This window comes from Sus scrofa, chromosome 15 (genome assembly GCF_054392235.1).
Source record: "Sus scrofa isolate SSC_HxYL_T2T_F1_AM1 chromosome 15, Sscrofa_HxYL_maternal_Yorkshire_Landrace_v2.0, whole genome shotgun sequence".
Lineage (NCBI taxonomy): Eukaryota > Metazoa > Chordata > Mammalia > Artiodactyla > Suidae > Sus > Sus scrofa.
Window position 1 is genome coordinate 52,906,736 of NC_139397.1, and position 22,240 is coordinate 52,928,975.

Consider the following 22,240-nt stretch of genomic DNA (forward strand, 5'->3'; position numbering starts at 1 on the left):
AATAAAAACTGCTAGTTAAATATAGTTTGAAATAATAATATTTATGCCCCAAAACATATTTTCATTGAAAATACTGGAACAAGATGGTGAGGGAAAGAACACCTGTTCCCATTATTCAGGACACTTAATGGTGAGGCTTCATTCTCCTTTGGCTGTGCTAACAGTATCTGTTAATTTTGAGAGATAAAACCGCAGAAATGATGAAAATATCTTGTATAACATTATAAAAGATGTCCTTGAATTTGGACTATTTTAAATGATACCGAACAACGGTAATTTTTTTTAAGAGACATAAATAATCCCTATCTGTAGAAAGAAAATAATACAATGCAATTTTAATTCAAAAATACCTCAATGCTTAAATCATGAGAGATGAGCATATGCTGCATGCATTAATATACTAGAGTATATTATTTTCTAGTTATATAATGAATCGATGTAACGAATGTGCAAAGGTGGTGAGATATCATTCATTCATTCACCCATTCGCTCAGTTTTTATTAGGTGCCTACCAGGTGTTATGTCCTGGGGACACAACATGAAAAGGTGGCCACTCCCCACTTGAACCTTAAACTCTAGAAAGGCATCTTAAAATTCCTTGAACCTTAATAACTGCCTAAGCAACCTTGGTACATCTGGGAAGCAGACTGTTGCATTATGACAAACTCAGAAATGCCCACAGCCAGGCTGCAGGGTGACCCTTAACTGCTGGAGATATAGGTAAATCATCTGATTTACACATATAATTTTCACTGAAATTTAATGAATTGCAAGCAGTAAACAGTGAATCTCAAAAAAGAGGACATGACATTATCATAGACAATATATCTCCATTACTAAGATTTCTGTGAAGCCCAAAAGAACTCTGTGGAAGAGTAAGACAAAAACAATGTCTGCTGTTGCTATTATTCTTAAAGTGGTATCTTTGAAAGCATTGTGCTAGCCTGTAAGCTGTGAAAGCACTGGAAAGATAGCAAAATGAAAGATGCCATTGGAAGAGAAAAAAAATAAAGAAGGAAAATCTAACCAAAGGAGCAATTCTGTTTTTGAAAACAGTACTCCACATTTCTTCAGGCTTGTGTTAAACATATAGTTAGAAGGAAGTGTATTCTGCATTTAAAAATTCCTACGTTTGGGGTTAGTTGATGCAAACTATTACATTTAGAATGGATAAACCATGAGGTCCTGCTGTATAGCACAGGGAACTATATCCAATCACTTGTGATAGATCATGATAGAAGATCTAAGACGAGAAAAAGAATGTGTGTGTGTGTGTGTGTAAACTGGGTCACTTTGCTGTACAGTAAAATTGACACAATATTGTAAATCAATTATAATTAAAATTTTTTTAAAATAAAAATTCCTAATTTCAGTTTTTAACCACAATGTATAGAAATAAAAAAATTTTTAAACTCTCATTGATGTAACTAGTTTTATTTTTCCAATTTCACTTGCATCAGAAACTTACCTGCATTTGATTGAACAGATCTTAGTAGAGCCACTTTCTAATAGAGCTCCTTGTTCCAATAATAGTTGGAATAACTTTGGAGTTCCAATAACTTTATTAGGACTCTCAACTCTGAAATCCAACTGCTGAAGCTGGGTTGTTCCCAGTTCAGCCAGATACTAAACTTGCTACCTCAGGAAAGAGACTTTATTTCTCTGTGCCTCAATCTCCTTAAAGAGAAAATGGGGTAACAACCCTACGTTGCAGGATTTCTGTGAGAATTAAATGAATTAATATATAGATCAGAACAATGCATGGTAGAGAGTGTGCCCCCTATTAATGTTAGTTTTCATGGCATTATTCTTACTAGTGTACAATGTAGATATAAATGCATCATTCATGTTTTCTTCATCACATCTTGTCTTTCTAACTAGCAGTACACTTAAAAAGCAAATTCGAAACCCTCAAGCACTTCAGGTACTGGTAAACCCTACAGATAGGCAGGTTTATTAGATTTTGAGTGACTACAGTGCATATAAAACAACTCTTGGTGTACTACACAGACGTGACTTTGCTTCTTCACAGGCAAAACAAAACAAAACAAAGCAAACAACCCACCAGAAACAGCGCATGAAAGGAAAGCAAGAGAAAACACTGCAGTAGAAGAGTTGCAGACTCACAAACACATCCATCTTCTGTCATGGATAAATCTATTGGTTGTAAATAAAGAAATGCCCATTGGTATGACACCAACCATTGTCATGTAAAAATAAAAAATTTAGAAGGCTAAAAATATTAGAAATGAGGAAATTTTTGAAAAAGGAAGAGGCCACACATTTTGAGGTAAAACTATTCTGGAAGCACAGAAGCTTCTCAAATATCCTTATCAAGAACCCCTAGGTTCTGGAAGGTTTTGCCAGCTGTGATAGAACCAGGGTGATTTTTGTTTTTGTTTTTGTTTCGGCCAAGCCCACAGCATGCAGAAGTTCTAGGGCCAGGGATCAAACCTTTGCCATAGTAGTAACCAGAGCCACAGCAGTGACAACACCAGATCCTTAACCTGCTGAGCCACCAGGGAACTCCAAGATCAGGCTGATTGGGACAGTCCCCACATTTACAGAGTTAGATGGAATGCAGCTCAAGTAGAATTTTACCTTTTTCCTTAACAAAGAATGGATGGCAGTTCTTGAATGAGCAATAATGCACTGTAACGTCTTAGGCTGGAAGTGCCTTGATAACTTTGTCACCACCCCTGTGCTTTCAAATGCCAATGTGGAAGTTTGCATAAACCAACACATTATACTTCATCATGCCAATTTTCCCTCCCTACTTCCCTTGATTATGTCCATACACAGCCCTTTCCAATACCATCACCCTTGGGTCAAAGGCCTAGCCAAGCTACTGTATGTTATGTACTATAATTCCCTGCTCTCTTTACATCCACTCTGGACATTGTCCAACCCATTTTCTCTTTCTCAATTAAGTGATATGTTTGGGATCTGCTTCGAAGTAATTCCAAGATAACTTTAGGAGCTTTGATTGTTTGCTTCTGCAAAAGCAAGGCTGTATCTCCTAAGAAGACATTGGCTTTCTGCCCTATTTATGGGCCAGGATGTTATTTAAACTAGGAAAACTTATCATAAAAGATTTCTTTAAAAAAATGATTTCTCATGCTAAATTCAGTTTGCTGATATTTCACTGAAGATTTTGGCAGCTACTTTCATGACTGAGAATGGCCTCTGATGTGCCTTTACTGTACTGCTCTCTGCAAGTTTTGGTAACGTATCAGCTAAACTTCCTTCCCTCTGAATGTTACAGAGAGAATGAGGGTTTTCTTATACCCATTATTCCTTCCACAGCTGAGCGTTAAGAAATCTCTCAAAGCTGATGTCTTTGGACGCCTGTGGGGTCTGAAATTACATAGGCTGTCTGGCTGAATGTGAAGTGAGGAGAGCAAGAATGTACTGGAACCTACAAGGTGAACTGGGTGACGTTTGTCTCCAACCTCCCCAATGCAGGTGACTTGAGGAGCAGCTGGTACCCTTCACCACAGAGCTGCACACATATGGCCCAGATGTTGCTAGTTACTAGATGACCAGTGGCTTGTGCCAGCAGCTACCCCAGAGCCCACACCAGGCTTCAGAGTGTGAAGAGAGCAGCTCCTTCACTCTGCCATCCAAATCCTACATGCACTTTTCTTCTGGCTGCTCAAAGTCCAGAACACCAATGGAGAGGAGATTCTGGGAAGCAGTTAGGCGTAACTAAGGCAACACAGTGCAATAAGGTGACATAGTACAAAGTCACCAGGAGTAGCAGGCACTGACTCCACGAGATGAGTTGGGGGCTAGTCTCTTGCATTCTCTACCATCATGGTCAACCTATTCAGACTATTTCTACCTATGGTGCTTGGTAGAAACCCCTGGTAAAATCATCTACTCTAGGAGATTTTTTTGAGGAAGTTTAGTGATTATATTAATATCAGTGCTTATAGGAATATTTAGGTTCTTCATTTCTTAAAAAACCCAACTTTGATAAGTTATAATTTTTAGGAAATGATCTAAGTGCCAACAACTTTGACTATTACGTAACCATTTACTGTAAAATTTTCAGCAACATCTACTACTATGTTCTCTTTAATTTCATCTGTTGTTTATTTGTAGCTCTGTTTTGACAGAGGTATAATAATCTTATTAGTTTTTCAATAGACCACCTTTTAGCCTTGTTTTAATTTGTTTATAAAAGTTACTTCATTAATTTCTACTTGCGGCTTTAATCATTTTCTTCCTTCAGTTGCTATTCTTTTTGTAATTTTAATTTCTTGACCTATGATGACTTAAAGATATTTTCTCAATTTCCAAACAGGAGTTTTTTTCTAATTGCATTTTGTTAAAGATTTATACATTAATTTGACTGAGAGCAGTGGATATGTTCTATATCAGAGGTCAGCAAATTGTGGCTCCTGGGCCAAGCTGTGCTACCATGTGTTTTGGTAAATAAAGTGTTACTGGAACAGACCCACAACCCATTCTATTATGTATCATCTATGCTTTGTCACTATAACTGCAGAAATGATACTTATGGCACACAGAAACTAAAATATCTGCTCTCTGATCCTCTTCAGAAAAAGCTGGCCCGCCTCTGGTCTATAGAATACTGGTAGTTCGAAATTTCTTGAGATATGCTTTATGGTTTTGTGTATACTGCATTTTTTTAAATATTAAAATCTACATGAAAAGAATGTGAATGCTGAGAGTTCCATTTACCAATAAAATCTACCTCTTAAATTTCTTCTATGTGTTTATATATAGCCAGTAATGTTTGTCTCCTGAATCTATCAATTACTAAATAATTCTATTAAAACTTTTCTTTTCTTGTAGTTATACCAATATTTCAATTTTATGTTTTGAAGTCATTTTACCAGGTGAATACACAGAATTGTTATAGGTGCTTGGTAAATTCAACCTTTTATCATTATATATAGTGGCATCTAGTAATTTTTTTTCCTTGAAAATCTAACTTACCTCACATTAATATAATGACAGCACTTTTATTTCCCTTGGCACATCTTTTATGATCCTTTGATTATCAACTTTTCTGCTTATGCTTTATCCTTATGCTTTAGAAGGACCATTTAAAAAAATTACTGCTGGATATTAGAAACATTCAACCTGAAAATGTTTATTTTAAACTAGACAACTCAATTTATAGTTAATTAAGTTACTAATACATTTAGATTTATTTTTCCCATATTAATTTGTATACTGTACTTTCCTCACATTTTGTTTCTTTTTTCTCTCTTCTTTAGTTCTTTCAATTTGATTAATTTTATAATTCCATTTCCCCCTCTTCTCTGAAATTTATATATTGTATTTATTTTTTAACATTATCTGTGCCTTAAATTTTACTCAGACTCAAACACTGAGGAAATCTAGAATGAAATTATAGCCTCTTAATTTTGTGCTGAAGATTGTAATCCATAGTCTAAGGGAAGAAGAAGAAATTTTAAAATGGTATGGTAATTAGAAAAAAAGAAACAAACCTGGTATTATACACAAATAATATGATTTTCTACCTAAAAACACCCTACAGAACATACAGATTCTTATCAGAATTAATAAGAGAGTTTAACAAATTTTCTAGATATAAAATTAATAAACAAAAATTATTTCTCTATATCCACAATGTACAGGTGGAAAATAAAAAAAAAAAAATAAGATACTATTTACAGTAGCATAAAACAACTCAGTACCTAGGGGTAAATTCACCAAAAATATATAAGACCTCCTCAGGGTATAATAATTCAACAATACTGAGAGACATTAAAGAAAACCTATGTAAATGGGAAAACACACCATATTTATTCATTAGAAGGCCAATTACTACCAAAAAGTGAATTCTCTCTCAATGAATGATTGAAGGAGTTCCTGCTGTGGCGCAGCAGAAATGAATCAGACTAGGAACCATGAGGTTGCGATCCCTGGCTTTGCTCAGTGGGTCAAGGATCCAGTGTTGCTGTGAGCTGTGGTGTAGGTAGCAGATGCAGCTGAGACCTGACATTGCTGTGGCTGTGGCAGAGGCTGGTGCCGGTGGATACAGCTCTCATTAGACCCCTAGCCTGGGAACCTCCATATGCTGAGGGTGTGGCCCTAAAAAGACAAAAAAAAAAAAAAAAATCAGTAAATGATTGACAGTTAAATGAATTTCAACAACAACAACAAAGAATTTTGTGACTCAGGGAAGCTGCCTCTGAATCAGATATAGGAAATTTCAAATTACCAAGAACAGCTAAAACTACAGATACTATAGAATAGTGTGGGAGGTCCTGCTCTACCAGGTATCAAGACATAGTGTGAAGCTGTGAAAACCAATGCAGTATGGTTTAGGCCTGGAAAAATGTAACCAGTAAGAAAGCCCATTCATAGACAGGCACGAATAGACTTTACACTTGTGCAGAGTGTCCACTGCAGTGACTATAGCTCATAGTCTGTATGACTGGCTTTCCACTAAATGGTGTGAATATAATTAGCCATCCGTTTAGGGAAAAAATGGACTCACAGCACCCCCAAACTCAATTCCAACTGGATAATTGGAAAAGAAAGCTTTAAAAGAATACAGGAAAATCCTTTCATTGTCTTGAAATACAGCAGGATTTTTAAAAATGAATCACACAAAAAACATTAGCCACAATGGAAAAGATTTACAAATTTGACTGTTTTTAAATTAAGAGCTTCTGTTCACCAAAAGAAAAAACATAAAAAGGAAAAAGCCAAGCCACAAAAGATATTTATAAGGAGTTCAAGTTTTCTTCCTTTTCTATCTAACTTAGAATATAGGAAGAACTTCTAAAAATCAATGAAAAAGGGCAAGAGAATAGTGGCAAAATATTTGGCAAGCACATCACAAAAGGGAAGTACAGATGGTTGATAAACATGAGAATGGCATTATTAGAGAAATGAAAATTATCCCTACATGCCAACTAGATCGGCAAAGATTCAGGATGTTGGAATACCAAATAGTAGCAATAATGGGAGGCGCTATGAATTCTTATACACTGCTGGTTTCACTATTGATATAACCATGTTGGAAAACAGTGTAACACCACTTAAAAAGCCAGAGGTGTTCATGCCATTTGACCTGGCAATTCCACTCCCAAAGCTATACCAACTTATTTGTCCTGAGTATTTATAGCAGTATCATTTATAATGACCCTACATTGGGAATGGAATTTTTAGCATTGAAAAAAAGTGAACCCCAGATACATATAGATACATCTTCCTACCATATTGTTCTGTGAAAGAAATGGAAGTCATGAAAACCTATTTAGAGAATGATTCCATTTATATAAAGTTTAAAAACAGGTCAGATCAAACCTTATCAATTGGGGATGAATTCAGAGGAGTGAAAACTATAAAGAAAGGCAAGAAACAATGACAACAAATGTTAGTCACCTTCTCTTTAGGGACAGGGAGGGTGTACCTGGAGAGCTTCTGGGTTCTAAGGATGCCCTATTTCTTCCTTTCTTTCTTTCTTTCTTTCTTTCTTTCTTTCTTTCTTTCTTTCTTTCTTTCTTTCTTTCTTTCTTTCTTTCTTTTCTTTCTCTCTCTCTTTCTTTCTTTTTCTTTCTTTTAGAGTAGAGTTGATTTACAGTGTTGTGTCAGTTTCTGCTGAACAGCAGAGTGACCCAGTTATACATACATATATACATTCTTTCCTCATACTATCTTCTATCATGTTCTATCCTAAGAGATTAGATATAGTTCCCTGTGTCAGAAAGAGAAAGATAAATATCATATGATATCACTTATACATGGAATCTAAAATATGGCACAGAAGAACCCACCTACAAAACAAACAAACTCAGAGACATAGAGAACAGACTTGTGGTTGCCAAGAACGGGGAGGAAGTGGATGGACAGGGAGTTTGGGGTTAGTAGATACAAACCATTACATTTAGAATGGATAAGGATGCTCTATTTCTTTTTTCTTTTTTTCTTTTCTTTTTTGTATTTTTAGGGCCACACCCAAGGCATATGCAGGATCCCAGGCTAGGAGTCTAATCGGAGCTACAGCTGCCAGCCTATGCTAGAGCCACAGCAACACCAGATCCGAGCCGAGTATGCGACCTATACCATAGCTCATGGCAATGCCAGATCCTTAATCCACTGAGCGAGGCCAGGGATCAAACCTGCAACCTCATGGTTCTCAGTCGGATTTGTTTCCGCTGAGACATGACGGGAACTCCAAGGATGCTCTATTTCTTGACGTGGGTAGTGGTTAAGCAGGTATCTGCTTTAGAGTCTTTATTAAATTCGATAAATATATTCTGTTCATTTTTTTTTCTGATGTAGCTTATTTTTTAAGAAGATGCTAATTAACAAAGAAATGCCAGCCCATTTTAAATGCCAAAACATTTTAAAATAGAGGAAAGAGTCAACAGAAAACCTAACACCCCAATAAGATATGAGGAGGTGCTTGGATCTTCTTTATCCTGATGTCCTTTATTCTTAGGGTGGCCTGGAAACCATGACATCCTAAATCTGCTGAATACCTGCTCTGTGGCTGAGGGCATAAATGACTTCAGTTCTTTTTCCCCTGTGTGCAGAGGGGTTACTGCCTGCCTCCATGAACACACAGAGCACCCAAGAGAACCCTGCTGAAAGTGTGCATGGTGGGGACAGGGCTAGTTCTCCGTGCAGCTGGAAGGAAAAATTGTCAACAATGTGCTTCAAGTGACGTGGGGTGAGGCTCCAAGTGCGTAAATGAAAATATGCCTGCGAGAGCACAGGGACTGTCCTAAAATCAATGTAATTACATGTTATTTGGTGACTCATGGTTGTTCTGAGCGGCTCAGTTGAGCACATTCTCTGTGCTCTGGAACAGGGCAGGTTGAGGTCATAGGTATGATCAATTCACCAAGAGTAGCTTGGGTTCTGCGTGCTCAGTTTCTCTGGGACACAAAGGGTTCACCAGTAGTCAACAGATGTGAAGGAACCAGAGCGTTTCAGAGCTAAGAGCAGACTTCAGATATCATCTGCTTCAGTGATTCACACATGGTTTCAAAGAGCCACCCTGAGTGTGCCCACAAAGCCTGGGCTCTATGCCCCAGGATAGTGCTGCTTCCATTCTAGCAGTTTTCAAACTAGAGCTTCCAGATTCATGGGGGGGGGGGGGGGGCGCGAGAGGGGTGTGTTGTCAATGGCTTAAAAAAAAAAAGGTTCGAAACCCACCAATTTGCCTGACTCCTCCATTTTGCAGACAAAGAAACTGAAGTTGAGAGAGGATAGTGGCTGACTTGCCTCCCACTCCGTCAATAACCTTGAGCAAGTCTTCTTTATCTTAAAGCGTCTGTTTCTATCTTTGTACAAGAAGCATAATGCCATTTAGTAGTTTGCAGAGGACAGTGATGAGATGAAAAGGGACCGTATGTATGGAAAGACTTGATCAATTACAACAAAAATATGACGTCATTACAAAGTGTGAGGTAGGTCCAGTCAAAGCTAGGAACAGAAAATGTCAAACCACCCACCCTATTAAGCTCAATTACGGAGACTCTGAGAAACTAGGGTTTCACTTTATGTTGAAGAGGATGTTTACATTTGTCCCTTTCTCATTTTCTCTTCCTTCTACAATATTAAACACATAATGTTTATTAGGAAAGCAACACAAATATACCTCAGCTTAAGAAAATGTAGTGTATGAAAACATATATTTATAAAATGAACTGATTATTTCTGAAGGAACTTCTTTAAGTTACAAGTTAACATGATTAGACAAAAAATTTGGAATTTACACACAACCCATGAAGCAAAACTGTGCATACATTCTGGTGTATATATACATTAGGTCAGTATTTTACCAAGTTTTAAACATAGCTTTAAAAGCTCCTAATATTTAGCTATTTTGAAAATAAAATGCATTTCTGCTAGAATAGTACAATTCTGATATTGCAGCATGGAACTGGATGTCTATCATCTCATGAAACAAATGGCCAGTATTGTCTCAGCAGTATTATTCCTTAAGACTCTATTGAAGATGAGGCTAGTCTGAGTTGCCTTCTGAAAATTGGGGGTGGGTGGGTGGGTAGACATACACTATTGTGTTACTCAGAAATGTTACTCTCTAGTTTGTGAAGTCACCATTAAGACAGTCCAACATAAGAAAGCTCTTTGTCCATCACCATATGGATTCCTGTCAAGCTTTTGGTAATAAATCTGGTTTCTGACTTGTGCTTGAACATCCCCTGCTCGTGGACATTGCAGGACAGAAGCTAGCCCCTGATCAGACACTAGCTATCTTAATATTCCCACTGCCTGCAGCATCACTTTGTTCCCCAATGGTACCATATACAGTCTAATGGTCTCATACTGAAGAGGGAAGACAAAAATCATTATTTGTGATTTATTACTTTTTGAGGTTTGGCTACCTTCAGATAATCGTTGCAGTGGCCAGATAAAGAAGCAAGTGTTCCTGGAAGCCCCTGGAGGGCTATTTTGCAAATCTGTGCCTAGATAATTTGGAATAGTGATAGAGTTTGAGGTTATTCAATAATGCTATGAAATAATTCTGCATGCTTTACCCACATAGAGTCTGCTTATTAAATTAAAAAAAGCTTATTTTTTTCTCTTTCTTTACAAGAAGAAAAAAAAAACTTTTTGTAAGATATGTCCAGTGAAAGGTTATGTTTTGCTTTGCTTCCTGGAGAGACCAGCTGGCAGAAAAGAGCAGAGAAAATAAAGGAAAAAAGCCAAATCCCCAAACAGGCTGACTCAGCTCTTCACTGTTAGTGTTGTCATTGTTTCTTTGTCTTCCCTTTTTCAGCTGCAAGGGATTAAGAGAAAAAAATAAAAGGGTGAGAAGTAGGTTTGGCAGATTAAGTTAATATCGGGGCTTTGCGACATTGGAGGTTAAGAAGCCACAGCCTTTCCTGTGGCAGCCACTATAACAGAGCAGCTGGAAGTGGGCTGTTCCACGTCATTGTAACACTGATGGAGTCCTACCAGAAAATCCCAGGCTTTCTATAGTATACTCACAACCAGGTATTTGACCAGGTTTGCCCGGAAAAACATTTATGTCCAAAGGATTTCTGTCAAGAAGAGTTTCTTGGACAGAGTAATAAGATGATAGAAAAAAATATCTGCAAGTCATTTAAAACTCGCTACCAGCCTTCCCCCCACAGCATCCCCTCCACTTCCTGCCATCCTAACCCAGCCTGCTCCCTTGCTTTCCTCTAAGCCCAAGTGATGGCTCGGCATGCCTTGATTCTTTCGTGAAGTCTGTCAGAGAAAGTGTCTGAATAACAAGAATATGCTTGGTCTTAAAAAAGCAGATAACTAATGGCTGACTTTTTTGTTCATATTTGGGGAATTTTTTGCACATTAAACACTTTAAAAATAGTTAAAATTCTGTTTGGAAAGGGCCAGGAGACAAATCCCATGGACGCACAAAGACCTTATGGGCTTGAGGCTTGATTCTGCCATTGCCCCTGTTCACACCATGTGAAAGATCAGCAGTAGGAGAGGCAAGTGGTTGAGAGAAAAATCTCAGTGGCCAATGGAATCTGGTTTGAAATTCTTCTGCTTTTAGTTACTAACTGAAAAAAGTTGACAATTCACCTAACCCTTTGAAGAGTTCTGGTTATTCTTAAATTGACAATAAATAGCACCAACCACATAAGTTCTGAAATCATCTACCTGAAGAGCTAACATAATTTACAATAATTTCACTATCTTTTCTTATTGATGCTTCTCTGTGTTACTAAATTGTGGGAAGTTTTGTACTGTTTTTGAAAAAAAAAAAACAAAAACTCTAAAGTACAATACAAAGAATTAACACTTACAGAGCCAGAAACCGTGGCAGGTGGTCTAGGTTATGAATTATATCTCATATAAAATTTGCAGTACCCCTCGGAAATAAATATCATTATGCCCATTTACTGATGAAGAAACTGAGGGCTACAGACTTTAAACAAATTTTCTTAAGATCACACATCTGGAAAGTGCCAGGCTGGAACAAGTTACGCACGGCTAAATCACTGTTTCTGCAACTGATTTATGCAAAGTTCTTCTATTCATTCCATAAATATTTGCTGAGTTGCTTCATTATCTAAGGCATTGTTTTTCCTATATGCCATTGGCAGTTATTTCAAGGACCAAGTGACTTTTCACTTGGTAAATTACAATTTCCTCATCCAGGGTATCAGCAATTTTTTCTCTGTAGTCTTGTCATAATTTAGTAGCCAAGTATTTGGCAAGAATCAAGTTTGCTTTATGAGCCTTAAGTAACTGAAAATTTTTTTTTCTCCTCATAGTTAAATATTTTGTCTTTCAAAAACCTTATTTTGAAAAAATAATCAAAATATTCATTATAATGCTGCAGAACTAGTTTGTTATCTTGTGTGTGCTTTTAAAATTAAGCTTTAAATGATTATGAAAAATATCAATCATTGAATTAAATGAACTTTCATAAACAACAATTATTTTTAAAATATTTTCTTTACTACCAATGGACCCTAAATATTGAGCTTACTTAAATAGATTTCCCTTATTTCACATTCCTGGAAAGTCATATCCATTAGATATGTGAGTATTATTTTTGGACTTGGTAGTCACTATACAAGAGATAGTCTGTCTAACTCGAATCGGTCTTGTTTTGTTGATTTCTTTGAGTAATGGTGGATAGCCATGCAACTTCATTCCTACACTAGATTTTACTAAATGAGCAATTTCATTGTAACTATGGGGAGTGGAGAGAGAGAGAAATGCTCACATTTTCACTTAGCTCCTTTTCTCTCAGTTCTTGGAGAGTCACTACGAATAACTTCTATAAGAAGTATTTACTCCCTTCCCAGACTCAATAGATCTCTGTGTTTGAACCCTAAAGGAACTGGCATTTCTTCTTTTTGTCCCAATTCCCTATCCTGGATCACAGCTCTGGAGAAAAAGAAGACACAAAGCTTTCAAATTCAGAAATGTGTTTGGTGCATCATTTCATTCTGTCAATCACTTGCAACTTTCACTTGATGAATGACAGGAACCATTGGTCCTCTAGTAAACAAGGCAGCATCGTGAAAACAGAAAAGGCTCACCGGTTTTCTCAAGGTGAATCAAAGATGTGTTTGGTTGGTACTGATTGACGTGCTCATTATTTAACTGCTATCACGGTGTGTTGAGACTTCTTTAGGAGAAGAGCACCCTTCAGCACTTTGCAGCAGACTACTTGCCTCAATCAACTAACAAAGAACGTGGCGGTATTATGGGGAGAGAAGAGCAGATTTTCAGTGCATGGGCCTTAACTTCAATTGCATCATTGTTGGTTTACATTTAAATCAAGCTGCACACTTGACAACGGAGATGGGCTGGTGTTTCTATTTAAGAACCTCAATGGCATGTTGGTGTTATATTTCAGTTTGTTTGTACTCTGCTCATAGTTTAAGACTATAAGCCTTCTGGAAAGAGTTCATGTATCTCTGAATGTTTCTATTTTGCTCAGTGGGTAATGGTGACATGGAAATTTTAGCCATGTTGATGGAGAAAGGATGCCTTCCTGCTATTTGACACAGTTATGCCCATTCTCGACAGGCCCCAAATGTTTACTGATGTTCTAATCCCTTGGAAAGAATGTTTAATGGATATTCAGTTATGACCCATTTTATAGGGTGGTTAGGTTCTGTGACAAGGCATGTAACTTACCTAGTATTTTAAATAAAATGGGACAATTTAGATTTAAATATTACCTTATCCTTTTTCTTTAAAGAAGAATTCCTCTTGAAGTCTGGCATCTGAAGATCATGAAAGTAGAGTTGTTCTGTTCAGGAAGGGTGAAGGGAGCCCGTTGGAACCTTGTCCCTCACACCTCCCTAGCCTCTCAGTCCCTGAGGCTCTTCTAGAAAACTCCTAAACCTACTTAGAGCACAGATTCTTAAAATCCTGTCCCCCAATAACCAATGAAGAATTACAGGATTGAGAAAAGAGACCATTCTGAAATACATCCTCCTCAACCTGAATTTCACAGAATGGACTTGCTTATTTACAAGCTACCTGGACATGCTAACAATTTAACAATTTTGGGGACTCCTTTAGTCTCTCCCTCCCTGACCTGAGACTCTTGGGGCATTTCTAGTCTCAAGAGCTAATGGTCTGCTTTGTAGCATTGCTGAGAGAAGGCTGGGAAGAATGATGATTTGCTCTTCATGCCGCAGTAAAGAAGAAATGCCTGGAGTTCTTCTACAAGCCTGTAACCAAACACTTAAAACATATACACACACACACAAGTATTCAATGGTGGTCTCAGAGGAAGAGGCATTCCAAATATCCCACCTTCGGTCAACAATATGGTCTGCCTGTCACTGGAAATAAACTTTCCTTTCACTTCCCCAGGTTAGACAATGAGCTCAGTGTGATGAAATGGGAGGAGGAATCCACGGAAGTGCCATGGAGCTTCCCTGAGGCTGTGCACCACTGATTCAGTGTCCAGGAGCCATCTGACCTTCTCAGACATGTTGTTCACAGAACACACATAATGGCATGTTGACTCCTTACACCCAGGATTCTGTGAAGTACTCATGGTGGTGGAATCTTCCCATCATTAGTGTATGACTCTTTATTGCAGGCTGAATCCAGTGAAGGCTTTAGAAAACTCTTACTAGAACTACTGACTTTTGGATGTGTGATTTGAGGACATGCGTATTTATTTTTTACTTTGGCACCAACCACCCATCTCTGTCTCCATATCTAACATTCATACTTCAGCCTTCGCCCCCATGAACTAGACTTATTCAGTTCCATATCTAAATGTTCTCTTTGTCTTTATATCCAGCCTGGTTTCATCTGCAATTGTACACACGTTCTGTCTTTGAAGTTTTACCTTAAGCTCCACCTTCTCCAGAAAGTGCCTGATACTCTCAGCAGACTTTCTTAGAGAATATTCACTGTAGTACTTAACTGTGTTGAATTTAGCACCTTATGAATTTCTACTTGCTTGCTGCTTGCCTGTTTTACATGTTCATGGTTTCCACTGACCCAAGTCTCCTGTTACTCAAAAAGGAAGACCTTTACTATACATGGTGAATACTAGGATGTATACCCACATATATACATGTGAATGTATTAATCTATGTACACATAGCGTATAATACTGTGCCAGGATCAGAGTTGGTATCCAAGTATTTACTAAACTGAATTAAATTCAAAATTGTATCAGCTATGTGGGTTAATAATAAAAGTAGCTTCTTTTAATAATTTACCATCTTCTAAAAGAGATAGCAAATCAGAAAGCAGGTCAAGACCTACCTGTCCTCATATAAACATTTTAGAGGTGAGTATAAGAATGTCACCTATATACAAAATCCATTTGTAAATCGTTCATCAACAGACTTGTCATTCTTCAAAAGGCTTAGTGAATAAGCAATGAGCATACTTGCCTCTTTCCTAAAATAGCAATTCTTTCAGCAATACAACTCTAAGCCTTTAGGTACAGATTTAGGCAAGGAGATATATACAGAGTTAGAAATAATAATAGGTTGAGAGATGAAAACGTGAATAGAGAGTGATGATGGGGAATTGGGATGTTTTTGAGCCCTATGAATAAGGACACATGCACAATGATGAGAGAGAAGACACATGAGGTTAGCACAGCTCTTACTTAATTGACTACCCCAGGCAGAACTCTCATCTCCATAATCTCGGCTGTGCTCCCAGAATGCCTCTTCGACCTTGTGAAATAGTGCTTGCCATGCCTTTTTTTTTTTCCTGCCTTTTTAGGGCCCCATGGCATATGGAAGTTCCCAGACTAGGCATCAAATCAAAGCTACAGCTGCTGGCCCACACCACAGCCACAGCAACACCAAATCCGAGCTGTATCTGCAGACGTATACCACAGCTCATGGCAACGCCGGATCCTCAGCCCACTGAGTGAGGCCAGGGACCGAACCTTCATCCTTATGAATACCAGTCAGGTCTATTACTGCTAAGCCATGATGGGATCTCCCTCACCATGCTTTAAATTACTTGGTTATTTCTCTCTGTCTCTCCCACTGGACTATACACACCTACACGAGAGGGAACAGGGTTTGTTTGTGTATTTTCTCCCAAATGCCTAGCACAGTGCCTTTTCCATAGAAAACACTCAAGTAACAGGTATGGGAAAAATATGGCCAGGAAAACTGATTCCTCTTGAGCTCTCATGAGCTATGCTGAGTTCTTTGTTTCCAAAAACCCATGTGTTTCCCAACATATAGAGGAAGAGGAAGGATACTAATAGAATAAAATATGATAAAGTCTTTTGTAAACTTGGAAGCTTTGTTCCCAGATTCCTGTTTTAACTCACAGTATGATTTTTTTTCATCTCCCCAAAAAGTGCTCTAGCATTTCTGAAAAATAGTAGAATGTGGGAAAAGTTAAAGTCACTTAAAAAAATTTTTTTGGTAACACTTTTGATTATGTCACATCGTTTGTCACAGAAGGGCATTTCTATCAATTCCAGTTATTCTTATGTGGCCTTCTCCCACCTGTGTATAGAAAATGTGTCTCCAAACTCTCACATTTTCAAGGTATTTTTATACCTTCACACAATGAACACCATGACACAAGTCAGTCTACAGGCTGGCTTGAAATTTTTCATTGCTGAGATTCTGAGAAATGTTCCTGACATAACTCGCCTCAGAGACAATCAACCCAGCAACACCCCAAATCTCAGGAAACAAGTTGTTCCTTGGGAACAAGTATCATGGACAGTTCTACCCTTGCTGGCATTGGCTGTCGAGTTCAACTCCTAAAGTTGTTTTTAAACCTGGGCTGGACCTTACTGATGGAGAAAGACTATGACATTATACACAATTCTAGTTGCTTTTCCTACCTAGGTTATTCTCTTCTCCTAAATGACAAGTCCTTCTACCATTTGACCCATGGTGCACATTTATCCTGTATCTTATTTCCCGGTGCCAACAATAGATTTAAAAAAAATGCATGCTTAATGGCAACTGTGAAACCAAATTCTGAAATCACAAGCACAAATATTCTACCAGATGAGTCTACACCCATTCCATATTCTCCCTAAAGCCTCAGCCGTGAAAGGAGTGCCCAAACAAGCTGGGTGTCACAAGATTGTTATCCAAGCAGAGGCATCACCTCGATGAATTTTCCACAGACTAAAATTTGGCCCGCGGCCTTGCAGGCTTGGAAACCTGATCTGTCAGCAAAGCTGGAGCGAAGTCACATCTTAGAGGGGGACTTACAACTCAAAGAGCACGGAACACCAGAGTGATGTTGAGATGCAAACATATTAATTTACAACGAGAACCATAAAAGTCAGGTGGACTAAAGCACTCCTGGGACCAGCCAGTACATTCTCTTGCTGTGAACAGATGTGGATGGAAAGCCAGGTCATAACCAGAAGGTTACTTGGTGACGAAAAAGTGGAACAAAGGGAATAAACATGAAATAAATCAGATTCTACTTCTGCAGCTCCCTGACCCATCCTAACATTTCACACTAGAGACAGGTAATCCACCAAGCAGCTAAGGACCCACATCTCTGGGGTAGTGCTGGCTGGAAACTGCAGACTTGCCTGGGTGGCTAATCAAGCCTTTCTGGTCCATAGAATTTCCTTTAGATCTGTTCATGTCTATTTCTGGGAGATCCTAGGGGAACATCTCCTCTTTCTGCCAGTGCTATTGAAAGGGATCAGCAGATTCATTCCTCCTTATTTTCTTTCCCTTTTTATTTTTTGTTGTCATTCTTTCTTTTCTATTCATACCATCACCACAACTGAACACATCCAGGCCCTCATCTCCTTATGTCAGGAGCCTAACTGGTCTACCTATCTCAAACCTGTCCCATTGTCCAATTCCAGAGACCACTAGGATATAAATTGACTTTAAATTAACATTTTATATGTGTCTCTTTCCATTTTCCCACGTTTACTGACACCAAACACTCTCAGCAACTCCTACTGTCTTCAAAGTAATGTTCGAGGAGTTCCCGTCGTGGCGCAGTGGTTAACGAATCCGATTAGGAACCATGAAGTTGCAGTTCGATTCCTGCCCTTGCTCAGTGGGTTAACGATCTGGCGTTGCCATGAGCTGTGGTGTAGGTTGCAGACGCGGCTCGGATCGCAAGTTGCTGTGGCTGTGGTGTAGGTCGGCGGCTACAGCTCCGATTCGACCCCTAGCCTGGGAACCTCCATACGCCGCCAGAGCGGCCCAAGAAATAGCAAAAAAAAAAAAAAAAAAAAAAAAAAAAAAACAACCACACAAAGTAACATTCAAATTGCTTAACCTGCTGTTCAAACTCTTTCCAATCTGTGCCCCAGTTGATTGTCATTTTTCTATCACAAGTCAAATATATTGTCTCTGGATATCCTATGTACCCCTCTGACTCCTGCCTCTGCTTATTTTTGGGATCTGGGGGTCAACTTAAGATCTGTCTCCCCCAGGAAAATATCTCCGAAGGTCCAAATCTGAAATTGACTTTTCCATTCTTTAGACTCACTTGGCATTTAGTATATCTGGAAAATAATGATTAAATGTAGATACACCCATCTTCCTCGATCTGAATAACTTACTTAAAGTTGGGAACAATATATTTTGCTTTTTTATATCCTGTTTCTTCAGTGCCTTCACATCAGGGTGCTCAATAAAACATGCTTAGAACTGACCTTGTCTACTTGTAGGTAAAGCTACTAAACCTTCCTCAGAGCCTAAGATAGAACTTGAAAGTGTGACCCTTAGCTGAAGAGGGGAGCTTCCTCTTAAAGTGTCCATGGGATATCAGTCACATGTGGCTTCTTCCAGGCCCTTAGAGTGGCTTCATAAAACCAGGGTCATCCCCCTACCCCCGCCACATCCTCACTTGCTCTCCACACATTTCGATATTATAGTTGGAGACACCTTTCAACCCCTGTTAGTTTCCTTGTCAGGCTCAAAGTATAGTGCTAGCTTTAAAAATAGACCAGATCTCTGATACGTAGAGATTGCAATCGGGACATTTAACAGAAAGGAAGAAACAGGTAGGTATTACAAAGAAAAGCCTAACAAGCCCTTTCAGTATGATGGTGGAGTTGATGAAAGAATGAAAAGACAGATTTTGAAGGTTTATTAGAATAGCAAAGGGATCAAGAAGGAAACAATCTTGGGCGATTCTAGTTACCATTTAGCTTTTCAGCATTCTTGTGTAATCATACCCTCAACTCAAGCATGATTGGAAGTTGCATGAAGATCACCCTACATTTGTCTAATACTATGAGCTGATTTGCAACGGTATCCGGGAAAGCAGAGTTTCTTTTATCTCATACCAATGCACTACTGCCCATGGGGAGGTCATCCAAAATGTTGTCAACAGGGTCTTCTCTGATTATGAAAGACATGAAAATATACACATCATCTTATATTTCATGGAATTTGGCAACTCCCTATCAGAAATGGTGGGGAACAGACTGGCTAAGTCTTGAAAGTAGGAATGAGAAACCTAATTCAAAGTGGAATGAAGGTGATAATCTTTCCTGGGAAGGAGGAAATTGCTAGATTAAACAAAGATAATTAAGGCTGATTAGTTAATTATCAAAATGTAAACAAAATAAACATAGCCTAATTGTAGTAAATAAAAGAAAAAGCTATGCTAAAATAGAGAAAGTAACAATATCCTGGGCAAGGAAGAATGAATACTTAGAGGTAGACCAAGAAAGAGTTTGTAAGATTGCTGACAGACCTCCTAATATTAAAATAAAACTGGAGACTGCTTATGCTTACACTGAATAAAAATTCTAATAATGTATTCTTTAGTATACAGATTAATGCAAGCTATAGGAAGGGAGAATTTTGTTAAATAGATCCCAAATTAAAAACAATGTAAAACAAACATTTAAAGCCTTTAGGTTCCCTATCTATGTTCCTGGGTAAAAAGTATTTTCTGTTAGTGAGTGTTGCTTGGTTTCTCTCCTTTTGGGGACAGAATCCTCGAGTTCTAATATATCTTAACACAGACTCATAAAAGCAGACAGGAGCATCGGAGCCATTTCAAAGGGCTTGTTAGGCTTTTCTTTGTATATTCCCATGGCTTCCCCGTATAAGCACACTGAGATCATGCTAAAGAGGGGCAGTGGCTTCTTTTTATTTGTAAATAAGTACTAAATCTCCCTCTAAAACCCTTGTCAGTCCTCCCCAAAATGTGTATTTTTAACCAGTTTTTGTTTTTTTTTTTGTTGGTTTGTTTTTTGCTTTTTAGGGACATTCCCAGGCTATTGGGAACTATCAAATTGGAGCTACAGCTGCCAGCCTACACCACAGCCACAGCAATGAGAGATCCCCAACCCACTGAGGGAGGCCAGGGATCGAACCCACATCCTCATGGATACTAATCGGATTTGTTTCTGCTGTGCCACAACGGGAACTCCAATATTTCAGTTTTTATGTACAGCAATTCTCATAATATATAGACGAGATCTGAGTATCAAGTAATGAGCTACAGGCTGCCCATGATAATAAGTTTTATACCTAAAAATATGGGTTTTGTTTTAAAATCTAGTCTCCTATGTGTTAACTTGTTTTAAAATCTAGTCTCCTATGTTTGCTGTACCATTTACCAACATGGCATGTGTCACATTTAAACAGTTATACCTGTTCCGAAGCAGAGCTGGTGGATGAAATATTGACTGTTTCTTCTAGATCTCGTCTTCCTTATGAGAGTTTTATTTTGGCGTTTAGATTTTCCTCACTCTAAACAAGCACATACATTCCTCACTTTGCATGAGAACGATCATCCTCAAGAAAAATGTCCTCCTTCTCTACCTCACACAACAAAAAAGATTTTTACCATAACTCAACTTTCTATGTTAAAATAAATTACTTTCCGTATTTGAAATAAATTACTCCATAAATTAGAAAATGTAGAAAAACAGCTTTTAAGAAAGAAAGTTTTCCACTCTAAGCATTCCTTAAAAAAAAATAAATTACATTCTCTATGTGATAGTCTAATTTGATTCCAAAAATTTGCGTTTAGAGGTATTTGAGGCTCTAAAATGTGCATGCTTGCCTGATGATTTTCAAATCAGAAATTAATCAAAAGACTGTAAGAAATTAAAATGCCCATCACTAGAATTACTTCTATTGTACAGAATATCAGGCCAAAGGAATGTAAATGGTTTTACAGGCTTTAAAGTCTATGGTTAAAATGATCATTTCTCATTTGGTCTCATACTTCCATTTCTTCTAGGAAACACAGATAGATGTACTTGGTTGCACACGTGTAATGTTGGTAAATTCATGCTCCCATCCTCTTACAATTAGTCTTTTACAAATTAAGCAAAGCAATAATTCCATCAGGAAAGCACCTCGCATATAACAACAATCTCGAATATAACTAAAAGATTTGATTTAAAAATCAGAAAAACTCAGGAGAATTAAAGGACATCGGAAGTGGATGAGTAATTGAAGCCTGTAAAATATGGCTTGCCAAATGAAATGTTAAGAGTTTAAAAACATTTATTAATAGAAAAAATATATTATTTAATAGTATGTTTCCATTAGGCTATTTTGCAAGGACGCCTTGATTTTTATTAACCTAGAAAAGGGTAATTTTTTTTTTTTTTTAAATGAGGCCACGGGTGAGTGAAATAGTTTCCATAGTGAGAAGTTTGCAAAATACCCACTTTGAAGCAGCCCCTAAAGGAAACAGGGGATGTTTTCTTGGATTGGCGATGAAAGATCAAGTCAACGTGAAACAGGAGCACTAGGCATCAACCTACCTTGTCCTTGGGTTACTCCATAAAACTCAGCTGCTATCCGTGCGGCTTCCTTGCGGTTGCCTTTCACTATGTAGAAGTGACTGAGGATGGCCAGGCTGATTTTCACAAAAAGCTTGAAACAGAACAGCGAAAGGATCGTGAAGTAGACATTGGAAAGCTGCTGGGCAAACGGTCGGCTTTCCTCTAACACCGACATCGCTGCGCAGGCCTCGGCTGCTGCCTCCGGTTAGATCCAAGTCTCCGATGCGCCTGGCTCCGGTCCGGGATGCTCCGGAACAGCTGGTCCTGAGGAAAGAAAATACCAGCTGGTAACGATGCCTCCAGCTCAAAATATTTATACTGTCCATAACAGTTCTTCGCACACGCCTATTGGTCTGGCAATATTCCGTGGAAGCAGTTGCAACACGTGCTCTGTTCCCAAGACTCCTGACTTTCTGTGCTCCGTGTAAAGTGACACTCCGCCTCCCTGCTCTGAATTTCAAAATCCAAGTATTGAAATTTATATACATATTGTTTCCTTTTTGGTATCTAATTGTCACGAATGCTTTGAAGACTTTG

The 22,240-nt window shown here is 38.2% G+C and overlaps 1 protein-coding gene across 1 annotated transcript in view; it reads right to left on the minus strand.

Moving 5' to 3' along the window:
- The window catches only part of ASB5 (ankyrin repeat and SOCS box containing 5), a 48,874-nt gene extending 26,882 nt beyond the window's left edge, over positions 1 to 21,992 (minus strand). Inside the window, exon 1 of the mRNA XM_003133324.7 lies at positions 21,683 to 21,992. Coding sequence (XP_003133372.3) covers positions 21,683 to 21,878 — 196 coding nt within the window. The 5' untranslated portion in view covers positions 21,879 to 21,992. The remainder of the gene's footprint in view (positions 1 to 21,682) is intronic.
- Between the last annotated feature and the right edge of the window lie 248 nt (positions 21,993 to 22,240).